General features: G+C 42.8%; 2 protein-coding genes across 3 annotated transcripts; both read right to left on the reverse strand.

The window, feature by feature from the left end:
- Positions 1-157: 157 nt before the first annotated feature.
- On the reverse strand, positions 158-4,878 carry naxe (NAD(P)HX epimerase). 2 transcript variants are annotated; one of them, XM_079175719.1, is made up of 7 exons: positions 4,744-4,878; positions 3,021-3,208; positions 2,812-2,920; positions 2,507-2,617; positions 1,768-1,878; positions 1,282-1,429; positions 158-880 (listed from the first exon to the last, which is right to left on the reverse strand). In XM_079175719.1, the coding sequence occupies exons 2-7, from the start codon at positions 3,191-3,193 to the stop codon at positions 681-683; spliced, it is 852 nt and encodes a 283-aa protein (XP_079031845.1). In that variant the 5' UTR covers positions 3,194-3,208; positions 4,744-4,878; the 3' UTR covers positions 158-680. The 2 variants fall into 2 exon arrangements, with proteins under 2 accessions (XP_079031845.1, XP_079031846.1); XM_079175720.1 differs by having other exon boundaries at positions 4,801-4,876.
- A 1,088-nt stretch (positions 4,879-5,966) lies between these two features.
- On the reverse strand, positions 5,967-13,498 carry LOC306708353 (lamin-A-like). The gene is made up of 13 exons (XM_079176181.1): positions 13,368-13,498; positions 12,541-12,894; positions 10,297-10,453; positions 9,715-9,840; positions 9,388-9,558; positions 9,003-9,128; positions 8,423-8,643; positions 8,027-8,300; positions 7,745-7,852; positions 7,525-7,644; positions 7,354-7,410; positions 6,317-6,517; positions 5,967-6,208 (listed from the first exon to the last, which is right to left on the reverse strand). The coding sequence occupies exons 2-13, from the start codon at positions 12,876-12,878 to the stop codon at positions 6,173-6,175; spliced, it is 1,935 nt and encodes a 644-aa protein (XP_079032307.1). The 5' UTR covers positions 12,879-12,894; positions 13,368-13,498; the 3' UTR covers positions 5,967-6,172.
- Positions 13,499-15,390: the final 1,892 nt, after the last annotated feature.

Consider the following 15,390-nt stretch of genomic DNA (forward strand, 5'->3'; position numbering starts at 1 on the left):
TCTTACGATGTACTAATAAAAACTGAAAAAAGTAGACGTCATGCTTCTTTTCTTCAGAGGGTTGAAATGGACGGCTTCTGTTACAGAAATAATAACGCAGACAACCGCCAATCATCTTTTTGTTTGTTTTTAATTTCATGTAGCAGAAGCAACCGCCACGTTAAAGCTTAGTGCTTTGAACAAAACAATCCTCCAGAGAGTGAATAAAGCTCTATCGTAAGCACCGTATTGGATCTATAGCCGTCACCATACACTCAATATGAACCGATCAAATTCCCAACATTTATTTGATTTATTTCCAAAGGTTAGACTGATAGACTGACACACTCTCATGTCAGTGTGTTTACTACAGAGCTGGAGTTAGTGGAAATCGTGAAGGAACAGAACGACATGTGCAACTACAAACATTCAAGTCATTTTTACATTTCTGTTTGCGTATAAATAAAAGCAAACAAGCTACGTGTTAACTTGTGAGCTTTAGAAGTTCTGGTACGCTTACAGCGCCAGGCTATCCATTTACACCTGTTTCCAGTCTGTATGCTAAGCTACGCTACAGCCGCCAGAGCGGTATCGATCTTCTCATCCATATCATGAAAGGAAAAAAAGAAAGGTGGATGATTTCCCCCACAGTGTTTATAGACGACACTCTTCCTCCCATTGGCCCCTCAGTGCATCGTCCCCTACAGTTGTAACACACAGTCCAGGCCGGGGTACTGAGGCAGGTTGAGCTGGTACTTCCTCTCCAGGCCCGGTGGCACAAACCGGCCTCCCAGGAAGTGGTACCGTCCCCTGAACAAGCTGGCAGACTTCTTGGGAGCAGTGAGAGAGATGAGCATGTCGGGCTGCAGTCCATCTGCGCTGCCCTGCTCCACATCCCAACCTTAAAAAAGTACAAACAATAAAACAAACGGGTTGTCAAAATCCAGTCCAGGCTTCTTCTTCTGGTCAGTGAATATGCACAGTGGAAGTCGTGAATATCAGATCACTAGTTTTCAAGATATTTTGGTTACAGGAGGTTTGGTCTAATGGACTACAGGAGAAGTCAACGGGTCACTGAAAGCAAGAGGATTATCCTTCTGGGAGCATCAGCAGACAATTTTATGCAAATGCAGTAAATGGTTTTTTTAATATACATTCTACATTGGTCACAAACATATGAATGATCATATCAAATCCTTTCCACCACTGCTAACTACAATTACGTCCTGTAATGTATTTTAATATAGTTAACGAGAAACTCTTTAGTGGAAAATCCATATTCTACAGTGAGTGAGGACTGACCTGAGGGGATGTCGATGCTGGCGACGGGGGCGGTCGTCTTCTTCAGCACGTCCAGGATGGAACCAAAAGGCTCTCGCACCGCCCCCTTGAAGCTGAAGCCGAAGATGGCGTCGATCACCAGGTTGTAAGCCTCGTCGATCACTGCAACCTGAGAATTTATGTTTTTTTTAATTGTTTTCTATTTTATTTATGTTGCAGATGTGTAACTGTGGAAACATAAGTAAATGACTTTGCATCATTAGTTATTAAGAAAATAATTGACTGCGTTGTCCATTGCAATGCAATCTCCAACCCTAATTCCCCCACAGGGATCAAGGCTTCCTCTACTCGAAACTGCAGCCTCATTTAGCTACAGCTAACGGTGTCTAATAGAGTAGACGCATAGCTTGATATAAAATGCACACTCGTGAACACAATGAGCAGGAGGAATTGTCTTCGCCCCCCTGTGGATAGCACTGCTGCATTATTGATTAACGGCAAACAAACCTCAGGCATCTCAGTCAGGAAGGGGATCTCCATTTTCTGGCACTGCGTGGTCAGGCCCTGGAACAGAGGCTTGTTTGGCCTCTTCGGGTACAGGACGGTGGGCTCGTAACCCTGCAGGAGGAAAGATTTTTTTTCATAGTTTGAAAATTGACAGCCACTAGTTTGACCAAGCAAAGTTATTTACCACCCTGCACAGACGGGTTTGTAAAAATCCAATGCTGATTGGTTCAAAGCTGGCACTAAGGATTTGACTGTCCTTAAATGGTGTTTAAGCCACAACTTAACCGGCTGAAGTCAGAATCTTGCCAAAGGATTGAATCCAATCAATATTGTGCGGCGCAATATTTCAGTCTGTTTTAAAGCTACTACCAGGAACTTTAATTTTGTGTTGATGTTGGCGGCCCCTGTGGACAGAACCGGTAGTGTTTCCAAGCATCAGAGTCCCTTTAAAAAACTAAAATGTTCCTGCAGCAGGGGTCTGACAGTCTGCCCCGCAAGAGGGAAAATTCTTTCCACTGAAAAACGCACATTTTAGAAGGTTATCGTATGTTTTGTTTAAAAAAAAAAACATCTGCAACTTATGCAAAATAACTAGCAGCTATCACTGTTATTTAACTATACTGGAGTAGAAGATTAAAATACCCTAAAATATTAACACAATAACTTGAGGAACTGTACTTTGTTAATTTCCACCACCGCTGCAGAGTATCTTACTGTCACTCAAGTGAAGGCCACTCACAAAGAGTTTAAGATGTCGTGCACAGACCAGACCGTCGCCTCCGTTGTTACCAGGTCCACAAATCACCAGCAGAGAAGGTCTGGCCTTGACCAGGGAGGTGATTGGATAAGCCTGTCGGAAAAAGAAATAAAAAACAGAACACATTTATCCTCCACAGCTGGTTTTGGACAAGGAAAAGAGGATTTTCTTTACAACAACTTCTGAAGAGAAATGCTTCTAGTGAGTAATCTCATTTAGACGCATCCATGTACTGTAAACTTGGTTTATTTTATACTTCAAAATAAGAGCCCCGATTGACGTCTCACCCTGGCGATGGCCGTGGCACAGCTGAGTCCAGCCAGCTCCATCAGCTGGTCCACGCTGAAGCCGTACTCACTGAAGAGCTCCTCGTCAATGTGCTGGGCCTCCTCCTGCCTGTGTGGAGCATCATCAGGTTAGTGTGGATAGTCTATATATACACACACATATTCGGTAAATATTTTTGCTGCTCTGAATACAAGATGTAAGACTTCACCCGAGATATTTGATGGTCTTGGCCATGGTGGATGCTGGTCTGCTAGGGAAACAGTCCTTCTTGCGGTGGTTAGCTGCAGCGGACAGCGGACATGTCCCTGTCTGAGCGAGAACCGCCGCGGCCCTTGAGGTCACCAGGAAGCCGATCCCAAGCAGAGCCCGCGCACTCAACATCCAGGTGGAACCTAACTGCAGGGACAGGCGAGACCTCAGCGATCTACCCTGAACTGAAGGAAGCTAGTCCCCACATTGATCCCATGACTTCACCAGCAGATAGAAGTGGAACTGTGGAGCCTGTTAGACAAGAAACTTTCACACGAAGCGAGGCCTGCAGGCTATGATCTGTCTGGATGTATATTTTTCTATGAAAGCCCTGCTGCTCGGGCTGCTGACGCCGCTGCCTCCTACACATCCTACTTTGCTGGCTTCTATTTTTCTTTGCTCCCTCCATCCACCTGCAGGCCACGCACTCACAGTCCCCGAAGGGTATTTAAGTCGATCGTCCCTGTGCTCTCAGCTCAATATGATACACAGGAAGAGACGGGACAAAGAGCCTTGATACCCGAGTACATCGTATTTTACTACGCAAAGTCTGAACTTGAAATCAGGGCTGAGTGATCCAGCAGTCATACTGCAATGAAGTGATCAAGTACAGTAGGACACCTAACACCCTACTGAACACTTATGATCTATCATTCTGTTGATTATTATTCTGATTACTTTGTATTAATTTAGTAAATTGTCCGAAAATTAAAAAAATTAAAAAGCAATACAATTTCACAGGTCAATTTTCTTTTGTCTGAACAAATGCTGAGAAGACCATTCGATCATTTACTAATCAAAACGACCAAACATTTGCTGAATCCCGCTGCTCAGATGTGAGGATTTACTGCTTTGCTTTCTTTTATATTATGGTAAATTAAATTTCTTTAGATAGAAAAAAAATATATATAAGAAGACGTCAACTTGAGCTCAGGTAAACTGTGATGGACATTTTAAAGATTTTTACTGACGAATTCTGTTACTTGATAATGAAAATAATTGTTAGTTGACAACCTATAAATGCATAACTATAAGGCCTACATTTGGAATTAAATTAAACCAAGAAAAGCACAAATGTTCACATTTGAGAAGCTGGAGCAGCAATTATGTGGCATTATTTACATAAGAGAAGGCAGATTATCGACATTTCTGTAAGTCAACAAAGCTTTTTTACTACCAATATTTACATTATTAATACAAAGAGTGACGAATTAACAATTCAGTTGTTTAATTTCACCATAAAAAAAGAAAAACACTCAAAAACCATCCAAATCTGCCACAAATATGATGAAATGTAGTGAACACTGAGAACTAGTTTCACTTTACAACATGGAGCTCTATTTGAATACTGCAACGTAAACTTGATTACTTCTTAATAAGTTCATATCATATCAATACACGCCATGCTGACATTATGTTATGTGTGTATGTCTACTGTACACTGTGTAACTTTAGCAGCAAGCAACTAACGTTTGCTAACTAGTTAACCCTTGATGGACATGACAGTAAGAGTCAAGCATGTTAATTATAGACGTTTGTTTAGTTAGAGTTCATAAACGAACGAAAGTATCAAATATCAAGTTGTTGGTCTACAGGCTGTTGAGTTGTTGTATGTTGCTAGCTAACGTTTAGCTTGAGCTTGACTTTGTTAGCGTTTGTGATACATTATCGATGACACTCACCAACTGCTAGCAAGCCGTTCTTTAAAATAACTTCACATGCACGTGTTCTCAACTTACGGATCAATAGCATACAGATAAAAAGTCAGGGGCCCGTGACAGAACACTTGCAGCCCAGCAGTGTCTCCCACTTCCGGGTTATAAATAATGTAAACACTGCTCTAATTTCAAAATAAAAGTCCGATCAGGAAGAAAGCATGTACCAGGTAGGGTATTGAGTATTGTTAAGCATGGGCAGTACTGGAAGCAGAATTTACATATTAATTTGAAGTAAAGGTAGAAATTACACCTCCATGCACAGAGGTAAAAGTCCGGATTACTTGCTACTTGGGTGAAAGTGCATATGAGTTGTTGTTTTTTTAATCAAAATGCTCTTAAAACGTCAAAAGTAAAGGTAGGCTGCTCATCACACATAATGACCCCTTTCCGAGTGTTATATTGTTATACAATAATTTGTTATAATTAGAATATTGTGATAAAGTTCTTTATTTTGTGTAATGCAATTAAAAAAACAAAAATGTCATGCATTCTGGATTCATTACAAATCAACTGAAATATTGCAAGCCTTTTATTCTTTTAATATTGCTGATTATGGCTTACAGCTTAAGAAAACTCAAATATCCTAACTCTAAATATTAGAATATCATGAAAAAGTATACTAGTAGGGTATTCAACTAATCACTTGAATCGTCTAATTAACTCGAAACACCTGCAAGGGTTTCCTGAGCCTTGAAAAACACTTCAGTAAACTAAATCACACGTATGGGGATTATCACAATATTCTAATTTTCTGAGACAGTCCTGTATATCGTAATTTTTGGAGATTTCTTATTATTGGACGATTCAAACAAAAAATAAATCACAGTCAGACTGTCACAGTCAGTCTATCACATAGTTAACCCCACTGTTAAAACAGCCTGCCCAACCTAATATATCTGTACTTTAGTAAGAGTGAAAATACTGCAAGTACTTCGTCGATCACATCATTATTGTTGAACAAGACAAATTCTGAAAACATGTTTATTGATATCAGCAAAACAACACACAACATTCTGCAGATCTGTAACAAGTTTACTTTAACTACAGAAGCTAATTCAATTTTCTAAAAATCTAAATAAGTCAACACAAATTAATTTACTGCAACCCTGCTGCATCACTATGTTCACAGAGTGTAAATCTGATTTAATGATATGACTAGCATAAGACTGTGATGATTTTATCTGCCACTGTTTTCATCGTCTTTCATATTCAAGGAAATATTTCATAAGTATGCCTATGTACATTATAAAAAAAAGCAGTATAAAGTTTTATTGCATAGAATAATTGAAAATGATTCCAAAGTACATTAACTAAACTTAATAACTATAACAACTAAAGAAGTAATAACTGAGAACTAATAGAGTTGAAGTGTTTCATCGTGGATCCGGGTGGCTCACATAATTGGACAGTTCTCCATTCTGGATCCAGTCTAAGAGGAAAGATCGACAAAAGTTACTATCATCTAAATCAAAATACAGGCAGAGAAGTTGTCAATTAAAACACTTTCAAAGGAAGCCTTATGTGTTGCAGTGCCCACCTTGCGAGGGGTGCTGGCGCTGAACACGTAGGAGTGTGGCAGTAGACCCTCGGAGATCCCTCCGCTGCGGAAGGAACGGGAGGCCGAGTTCACGGAGCAGCTGCCGCCGGATTTGTCGTTAGGAAGTCCGCAGGAGCCGCAGACCACCGTCCGGCTCCGCAGGTTGTACTCGCTGTCTCCACAGGTGCTGTGAGCCACCTGCTGAGATCGGGCGTTAGTATCCGAGCATTTCATGAGAACACATTCTGTAGGCATGTTTGATTGCTGGCCTCAAAAGATTGTTTTATTTTGAAAGGAGCACTGGGGGATATCTTCAGGGGATGCAGAATGCTTCACTAAACTCTAAAGCTGACACAATAAATTGATTAAACAATAAGTTGATGAACATAAAATTATATCAGCAACTATTTTGATAATAGAGGATAATAATATTCCTTGATTGTAACTTCTTCAATGTGAAGATTTGTGGATTTGCTTGTATTGATTGAAAGCCCATTTATCTTTGTGTTTTGGACTACTGGTCTTATAAAACAAGCTTTTTTGGCTGTGAATGAGAATTTTTCCCAATTTGCTTACAATTTATAGATAAAACAATGACTTAATGAATTCAGAAAATAATCAACTTATTACCCGATAATAATGTATTTGCCCAAAAAATATTTTTAGGCTTAAAATATGGTTGTTGTTCCACTCTATCTGACCATGGAATGGGTAAAGAAATCAACAATTCATTACCGATTTTCAGGTTGTTTATGTGTCTCTGCATCATGTCAGTGCACATGGCCAATTTCCAATATTAAAATGACTTTAATTTAACAGGACAATCCCAACCTGATCTATTGTTCTACCCCAAGATTGTTTAGAAGTGTTAAAACAGCTAATTTAATATTTCCAGGATGCTGAAGATCACTGTTTAGTGTTCCCACAGTGTTGTTGGTCTAATTCAAAGTGCACCAGCTCCATTTATCATGAAAATTAAGCATCTGGTGAATTTCTGCGGTATGCGTAGTATTTGTGATCAATACAATTGCTCTCACCATGTCGTCATCTTCTTCTTCAAACTGTGTGCGGGTGACCTTCCTCATTGCCATTTCCTGGAGGAAAAAGCTCAGTATAATTATGTATACATAATACATATGTATAATACAAATAAATAGAACTTAAGGTTCAAATAAAGTACCACAAGTCTGATGGGGAATTTATAATACCTCTCCGTTGACGCTGATCAGGGTGGTCTGGAACAGGTCTCCGGTGCCCCAGGATGACTGAGTCTTCCACACCAGGTCAGAGGGAGGATTGTGGGTTCCGCCAGCACCAGAGGCCCAGATCTGTCAGCCGTGGTAAAGGTACAATATAGGGTGAGTAATCTGCCACTGTGTTCGTCGCTGTTCTTGACTTGTGATTGTGCTGAGTAAAGGTGCTGCTTACCGTGACCCTCTGGCCGGCCTTAAGAGTGAATTTTACTGGGAACTTGAAGATGATCGGAGCATCGGACTCCACCTGCCGCTTCACCTGCCAGTTCCCCAAATTCTGATCCTGGTGGGTTGCATAAAAAGTCAGCGGGTCACATCCTCCGAGTGCTATTCTCCAAGTCTAATTCGGCCTCCAATGGCAATGTCAGGAAAGTGCTCTAATTGACCAAACACACAGTGTGCAACTGTGACAGTAAAAATCTTTAGTTTCCATCACTTAATCATCCCAGCATCTCACCTCATCTGATTTGTTGCTGAGTCTGACATATTTCCCGTCCAGGTCCACCTCGTCCACAGTGACCCTCCCGCTGGCTGAGGCCTGTTGGGCGATGCGAGTGCGAGCCACGGTTCCACCAGCGATGCTCGAGGCCTCGCTGTCGGTGTCGTTGGGGCGGCGCCTCTTGGCAGGAGAGCTCTGAGCGCTGTAGTGCACCGAGCGGCAGGTAGCTCCTGAGGTAGAGGAGCGACTCCCTGTCATTTTGGCGGGCGGGGGGCTGGGGGAGAGACGCAGCCTACAAGCACAAACACAAAAGTGTGAGAGGCGGAGAAGATGTCTAACTAACAACTCTGTAGCACAGAGGAAAGGCAAGACTCTTATTTTGTTGGATAAACTCATTGCGAGTGGCCAGCGTACCTTTGCTCCTCTCCCTCCAGCAGCTTCCTGTACGCACATATCTCCATATCCAGAGCCAGCTTGACGTCCAGGAGCTCCTGGTACTCATCCAGCTGCTGCTGCATTTTCTGTCTCATCTCGGCCATCTCTCTGTCTTTCTCCCCCAGCAGGCGGCGGGTGTTGTCCCGCTCTCGAGACAGGGCGTCCTCCAGGTCCCTTAGCTTCGCCTCGCGGGCCGCCAGCTGGATCGGACAGAAGGATAACACAGTTATTGTCAGATCAAAATTAACACAGCTTCCTTTTGGTTGCCAATGTGGAGGTGCCTTAAACCTGCATTCCTTATAATGACCAGTAGGGGGCGACTCCTCTGGTTGTATAGAAGTCTATGACTCTGCTTCTCACTTGATTTATTACCACAGTAAACATTGTGAACATGAGTTTATGGTCTCAATCTCTAGTTTCAAGTCTTCTTCAATACAGTCTGTGGCTATAAATCTGCACATGGTCATCATGATGCAATACATTGTGTCTACGAGCATCTTGCATGAGTCCCAATAGGAACTCTGAATACGATCTGTGTGAGCTGCTCGTTTCAGGTCACCTGTTTCTGCAGCTGGCTGATCTGACTGGACATGGACTCCAGGCGGATTCGGGTCTGCTGGAGCTCCTCGTGTGCTGCCCCAACCAGGTGGCTGCTCCGGTCGGCTGACTGACGAGCATTTTCCAGCTGACAGAGAGAAACAACGAGGTAGAGCATGACTAAAATCCAAATTGCCAAACAACTCTGCAGTCCGGATCTCATTTCGCTTCATTGGGACCAGTTTGTGGCTTCTCCAAAACAAAAACGGTCCTACCAAAACAGTGCATTTTTTGTTTTTTATAATGTTTTGACAAGTTACAGATATTTTATCTTCCGTTGAAGACCACAAAATCGAGTTCAGTTGTTTTTTAAAAACCTTTCAACTGTTGTAAAACTGATGGTCTACCTTGGAATTGTAGGTCTTCTCGATCTCATCTTTGTACATTTTGATCTGCAGTTCGTGCTGGCTGCGCATGTCCGTCAGCGCCTCGGACAACTTGCTTTCAAAATCATGCAGGTGGCCATTGTCCAACTCAACCATGCGAGACTCATGGCGCCGCTTTGTCTCCCGCAGTTCCTTTTGGACAATCACAAAAGCAATTTCACTCCCAACTACAAATACAATGTTTGGTCGATGCTGATGTGATCAAAATGAAAGGAAAAAAAAGAAGTAGAGAAAGTTCCTTTTTAACATGATTTATACGTAATAAGAGCTGTTCTCTGGGATTCTGACCTCAGAGTGAAGGTTCCTCGAAAACTCCAGCTCCTCCTTGAGGGTCTGGATGCGATTCTCTCCGTCCACCCTCCTCAGCATCTCATCCTGCAGCTGCTTCTTGGCATCGGTCAAACTGGTGTCCAGCTGAGAGAGCACAACAGGAGCAGAATATTAGTGCGAAGCGGCGTACAAACATTCACAGTGCAGAAATGTGCAGTAAATACAGTTAAGAGGCCAGGAGAAGTGAGAGAGTCGTGTTCTTTAATCAACATGTCCGAGCTCCAGAAGCCATGACAGAAAAACTGAAGTCAGCAAAGAAAACCTTAATTTGCTCACACACCAATACTGAATATTATAATTTTTACTCGAGAAAAGTAGTGGGCTTGCTTTCAAAACTCCACTGTAAAAACTCCCAAATAAAGAAAAGCTAGTGGTGAACGCAAAAATAGGGTTGGAAAATGGGTCTCTGATAAGCTAAAAAACAGAGGAGCATGAGGGACAAACAAAGAGTTGGTGAGCTCGTAGGCTAACTAATTGCAGAAAGATTGATCCCAGATGTGTTTCCGCGGAGCCAAGAGTTGAGCGTGGGTTTGAGTTTACCTTGGCAACCTGTGCCTTCAGGTCCCGGTTTTCCACCTCGAGGCCTCGTTTCTCTCCCAGAGCCGTAGTCAAGGACGCGTCCTTGGAGTTCAGCAGAGCCTCCAGGTCTTTGAGCCTCTGCAACGCTATGACCAATTCAGACTCCTTTTTAGTGTTCCTGCAAAGACAAAATGAGTCTCAGGTGTTAAGTTCCATCTTTCTGGATGTGTTTATCAGTATTGATACAGGACTAGGGTTGGGTACCGAAACCCGGTGCCAATATGGCACCGGTACCAATACGACCGGTACCTACCGGACCGAAACGCAACGCAGATTTCGGTGCTTCTTTTCGGTGCCTGAGCCGATTGAAATACTTTTTTTAACACTACTCTGATGACTCCGTCCTGGCAGCAGGTAACGATAGCTACCGTTTGTATAGCTACAGCAGCTAGCTAGCCATCAACCTTTTAACAGAGAAAATGCCGAAAGGTAAAGGGTCAAAAGTGTGGCTGTTTTTATTTTGAAAGTCCGTTGCTCACTGGCAGCGGTGGAGGAATGGAGACTACTGGACATCGCTGCGGTAAAGTCAGCAGACACTCAGGTCTCCGTGGTCAACTCAGCAGACACTCACATGTTAGTGACCTATACGCTGAAATTCACGGTAAACGCATTCAAACGGTACAGATCGGGAGCGAGCGAAGGACTTTGAAAGTTAGCGGAAAGATTTAACGTGAGACAACATCCGGTTTCTTCAGAGAAACATCTGGTTTTCAGAATAAGATGCCAACAAAGTATGAATTAAATTGACATTAAGTATAAAACATGCTACGGTTCAGGCACCGTTTAGGCACCGTTTAGGCACCGGTATCGTTTTAAAAGTATCGTTTTAGCACCGGTATCGGAAAAAACCCAAACGATACCCATCCCTATACAGGACATCCCGCTGAACAGACGTTCATTTTGCTTTGTAACTTAAGGGCCAAGTGGAAACTGAATTACTACAGTTTCCTTCACGCAGTCAAATGAAACAAATGTGAGCTATTTTTGAATAAGGATGTAGCCCGGATAGGAACGGGAAAGACCTCGGTGCGTATGACTCACAGGCCACAATGATCCTGGTCCAGTCCCACGTACGCGCTAGCCACAAACCACAGCCGTTGGTGTTTAGCTGAGACGATGCCATGGCAACGGCTCGGCTTTGCCAAGCACAAAGCACACATCGGCCCGTCGTCTCAACATTTATGGAAAAATAATGGAGGCAAGAGTGGAGCCCTGTAAACACTGCCACGTATTTTGTGCATAATGATTACTGTGGCGAAGGAGGGGAAACTGGGGAAAGAGTTAGTCATCAGGGTCTGGATGTGGCAGCATGGGAAGGAGTCCGGCGTCAAACTGCAGTGAGCAATGAGGAGAGTATGCTGAAGCCAGGGAGTGGCCCCGAGGCTCGCAGGGTGTCAGCAAATAAAAGCATCGGCTATTCAAAGCTAATGAGTAATTGTGTTCTGCTGCTGTGGGCCGCATGCTGACACGTTTGACATGTTAACAGTACAATCGCAAACACTCTCACTCGCGCTTTAATGGGCCAATGGGTGCCTTTACCTGAGGAAGATTTGGTTGAAAATGGGGATTTCAGAAGCCCCGAGGCAGGAAAACATCTGGTTCTGTCGTGTGTTTTCATTTTATGAAAGGGCAAACCAGGCTGATTTGTTTTATTTTGGACTAAAAACCCAATAACCTGTGAAGGGAAACTAGACAATGCTTGCTCTGTCTGCTCTAGATACTTGATGTCTGCAGTTACTGTTTGGTAATTCAGACTTTAAAGCTATTTTGTTGCCTCTGTGGCCGCAAGTGCTAATTATGGGATAGTAGTAAATGCTCATTCAGTAGTGTAGAAAATAGGCACCAGGACAACAGTTACACCACAATGTCTGTATATAGTTTGATAACATTTGCCACCGTTAGCTATCAGTCATACCAGACCACGTGCTGCTGCAGCTATTAACTGAGTGTATCGAATTAAAAGGGCCCTTTGTTGCTTGTGAACTCATCTTTTTTCATAAGTAAAAAGGAATATTAAAAGTTTTAAAAGCTTCTTTAGTCTACTTTAATTGTAAAGACACACATGGGTGCTTCTAAGGGATTCAGAGGCTTTAAGGTACTGAGACAACTCCTTAAAACATCCTCCACAACCTCACCCTAATCCATGTAATTTACAGTCTGGAGACATTGCTCCTTCTTTTGGATTGCGATGTGCTGCGAACCCACCTTGCCTTCAGCTCCTTGTAGTCCTCCCGCAGCTTGCCCAGCTCCAGCTGCAGGCGCGCTCGCTCTTTGGCCACAGAGTCCAAAGTCTGACGGGCGTCGGCCAGCTCGGCCTCGTAGGCGGCCTTCAGGCCCGACAGCTCCCGGCTGACCTCGGTCTCCGACTCTGTGATGCGCACACGCAGGCCGGCGTTCTCGGTCTCCAGAGAGCGCACCTTGTCGATGTAGACGGCCAGCCGGTCATTGAGGTTGCACAGGTCGTCCTTCTCCTGGAGCCGGGTGATGCGGTTGGGGGACAGCGGTGAGTTGGCACCTCGGGGGGTGTTTTTGGGTGTCGCCATTTTACTTCTATATTTCCTGAAACAGAAGACAGGACTACCAACTCAATTATTATGAAAGTTGGTTCTTTTCATGCACAATAAATGCACAGGATTTATTTATTCTGATGTACAAATGTATCTATTGGCATTGGACTGTACAATGTGCAGGCTATAGTTAATACATAGGAGGATAGAGGAAGTTGGCCACACAGTTCTGTCTACAAACACATGCCGAATCCATCCAAGGAGATTCTTACATTTAAGGGAAAGCGGCTCTGTGAGTATGAAAAAGCCATAACTGCAAGTTTAGAATTGGAAAAAAACCCAGAATTCTCTTTGAAGTGAAGTGTGCACATGTTTCCAGAAACTCTTTTGAGTGCAGAGACATAAAACGTGCAAAAGACAAAGAGCATATTTGATCAAAAGACATGGGAGGGGTTGTCGACTCCACCCTGAAATCAAAGTAAAGTCTCTGCACAAATAATGCCAAAGCTGACAGGAGTGGTTTACCTTTTTAGTGCCGGTCACAAGAAGATCAATCTCTGCTCCGAATACTTTCGTAGACTTCTCTGTTAATCGCCTTTTAGTTATTTTGTGATCCGAGTTCCCCCTCTAAGTTCTCCAGCACGGTTCGGTCTGTTACTGCACTGTCTGCAAATCCATCTGAGGTTGCCCATATAGGAAAGAATGAGATGGGAGGAGAGAGCTTGGCCTCAAGTTTGGCACTTGGTGGGTGGTTGTTCCTCTCGCTCTCTCTCTCTCTCTCTGTCTCTCTCTCACTCTCTCTCTATGTCTCTCTCCCACTGGAATGGGTGTGCAATCTGAATGAATGAGTCACCGGCTCCTCAAAGAAATGCACAATGCCATGTGATACAAGGGATATTTTTAAAGGTTGAGTTCTATCCATTCGCTGTGTTTGGCTCAAACCAGGCTTCCTTTCTGTAAAGTTCGAATGAAAAAGATACAGAGCAGGTTTAAACTAAGTTTCCAGAGCCTGAAGTCTGGTTTTATGCACAATAATTCGATCAAACTTCCTTATTCTTCAATTAAACGTCTAAAAGGTCAGTTCAGTTTTCAGGAATGTGTTTCTTCTATGCACTGAGTGGGGGTGGGCAACAGTCCCCTTTGCTGACCCCATGTTTGAAAGAAGCACCGCAAAAGTGCCCTCCAGCTTGCCCTTAGTGGAGAGAATGAGAGGCGGAGGAATGAAGGCTGCCCTGCATGCCAGTAAACTTGGATGCAACTGGTGCTGTGTGTATTCATTTTTTTTCACCCATGCCCCTCAGACATCCTGAGTCTGAGGGGCATGCTGCTGTGAATGTGGAGATTGTTAAGGGTCAAGGCCTCAGCGTGGGAGACAGTGATTTTTCCTTCATGTTGTATTTGCAGGAGTCTTTCAGAACAGAGGAGATGACAGCACTCAGTATTTCACATTTCAACAGACTGTAGTGTACTGTAAAACACCCAGAGGTTCTCAGCTGGCTGATAGAAGTTAGACATGTCCCAATACAGCAAACAAACTAACATGGAGGTCATTTCTATCTCATCTGGGAGAGCATGCGTCCCGTCCTGGGTTCAATTCTGTCCCATAGTCCTTTGCTGGGTGTCTACCCCCTCCCGCCCAGCTTCTCCAATTAAGGCAATAAGGCCCTAAAAAATGGTCTTTAAAAAATCCTGTATTTTACTCAGTGTGAACTTCATTCTGCGGCTTCGATGAAGAGGAAGGAGGAACAAGCTGATACAGAATATACTGAGTATGAAAATGGGATAGTGTTTGTTTTCCAGCCTTAGAAGGGGTTAAATGATGAATTCATTTTTAAGAATGTACTGTAATTATTACACATCTCCAGCAGACCATGGTTGTCTTTTGAAAATGTTTATTTACATGGACTTTATTGAATTATTTGCGTGTCTTTTTTTTATTAACATTCAATACTTATCAACCATTAACAATTATAATTTTAAATATGTCAATGAATGTGTCGGGGCCCTGCTGCTGTGAATGTGGAGGTTAAGGGTCAAGGCCTCAGTGTGGGAGACAGTGATTTTTCCTTCATGTTGCATTTGCAGGATTCTCTCAGAACAGAAGAGATGACAGCACTCAGTATTTCACATTTCAACTGAATTATGTTCCAACTGATTACATTGTTCTTTCTTTCTTATCCTTTTAACCCTCCTGTAAAACCAAAAAATCCTAATAAATATAGTTTGTACCTCATCACCAACACCCTTACTAACAATTCAATCAGTATTTAGTGGAATGAAGTTATTCACCCCTCCATAGATCATAGTTCAATGAGGGTAACTCACTCGTTTTAATGAAAAATACAATTTAAAACAATTTTTTAGGTACATTGGAAAAACCTAGATGTAAATTGCATTAGTCTACCATAACATGTATTTTTCTCTAAATTATTTTTATATTTTTAAACTTTCTTTTTTTCATGGGGTGATGTAGATAAATGGAGATGAGACACCTCTGCTGTTCAGGGTCATATTGACCCGCTCACTCAAAATCAAGCTAAATGAGTCA

The sequence above is a fragment of the Pholis gunnellus genome (genome assembly GCF_910591455.1).
Source record: "Pholis gunnellus genome assembly, chromosome: 16".
Lineage (NCBI taxonomy): Eukaryota > Metazoa > Chordata > Actinopteri > Perciformes > Pholidae > Pholis > Pholis gunnellus.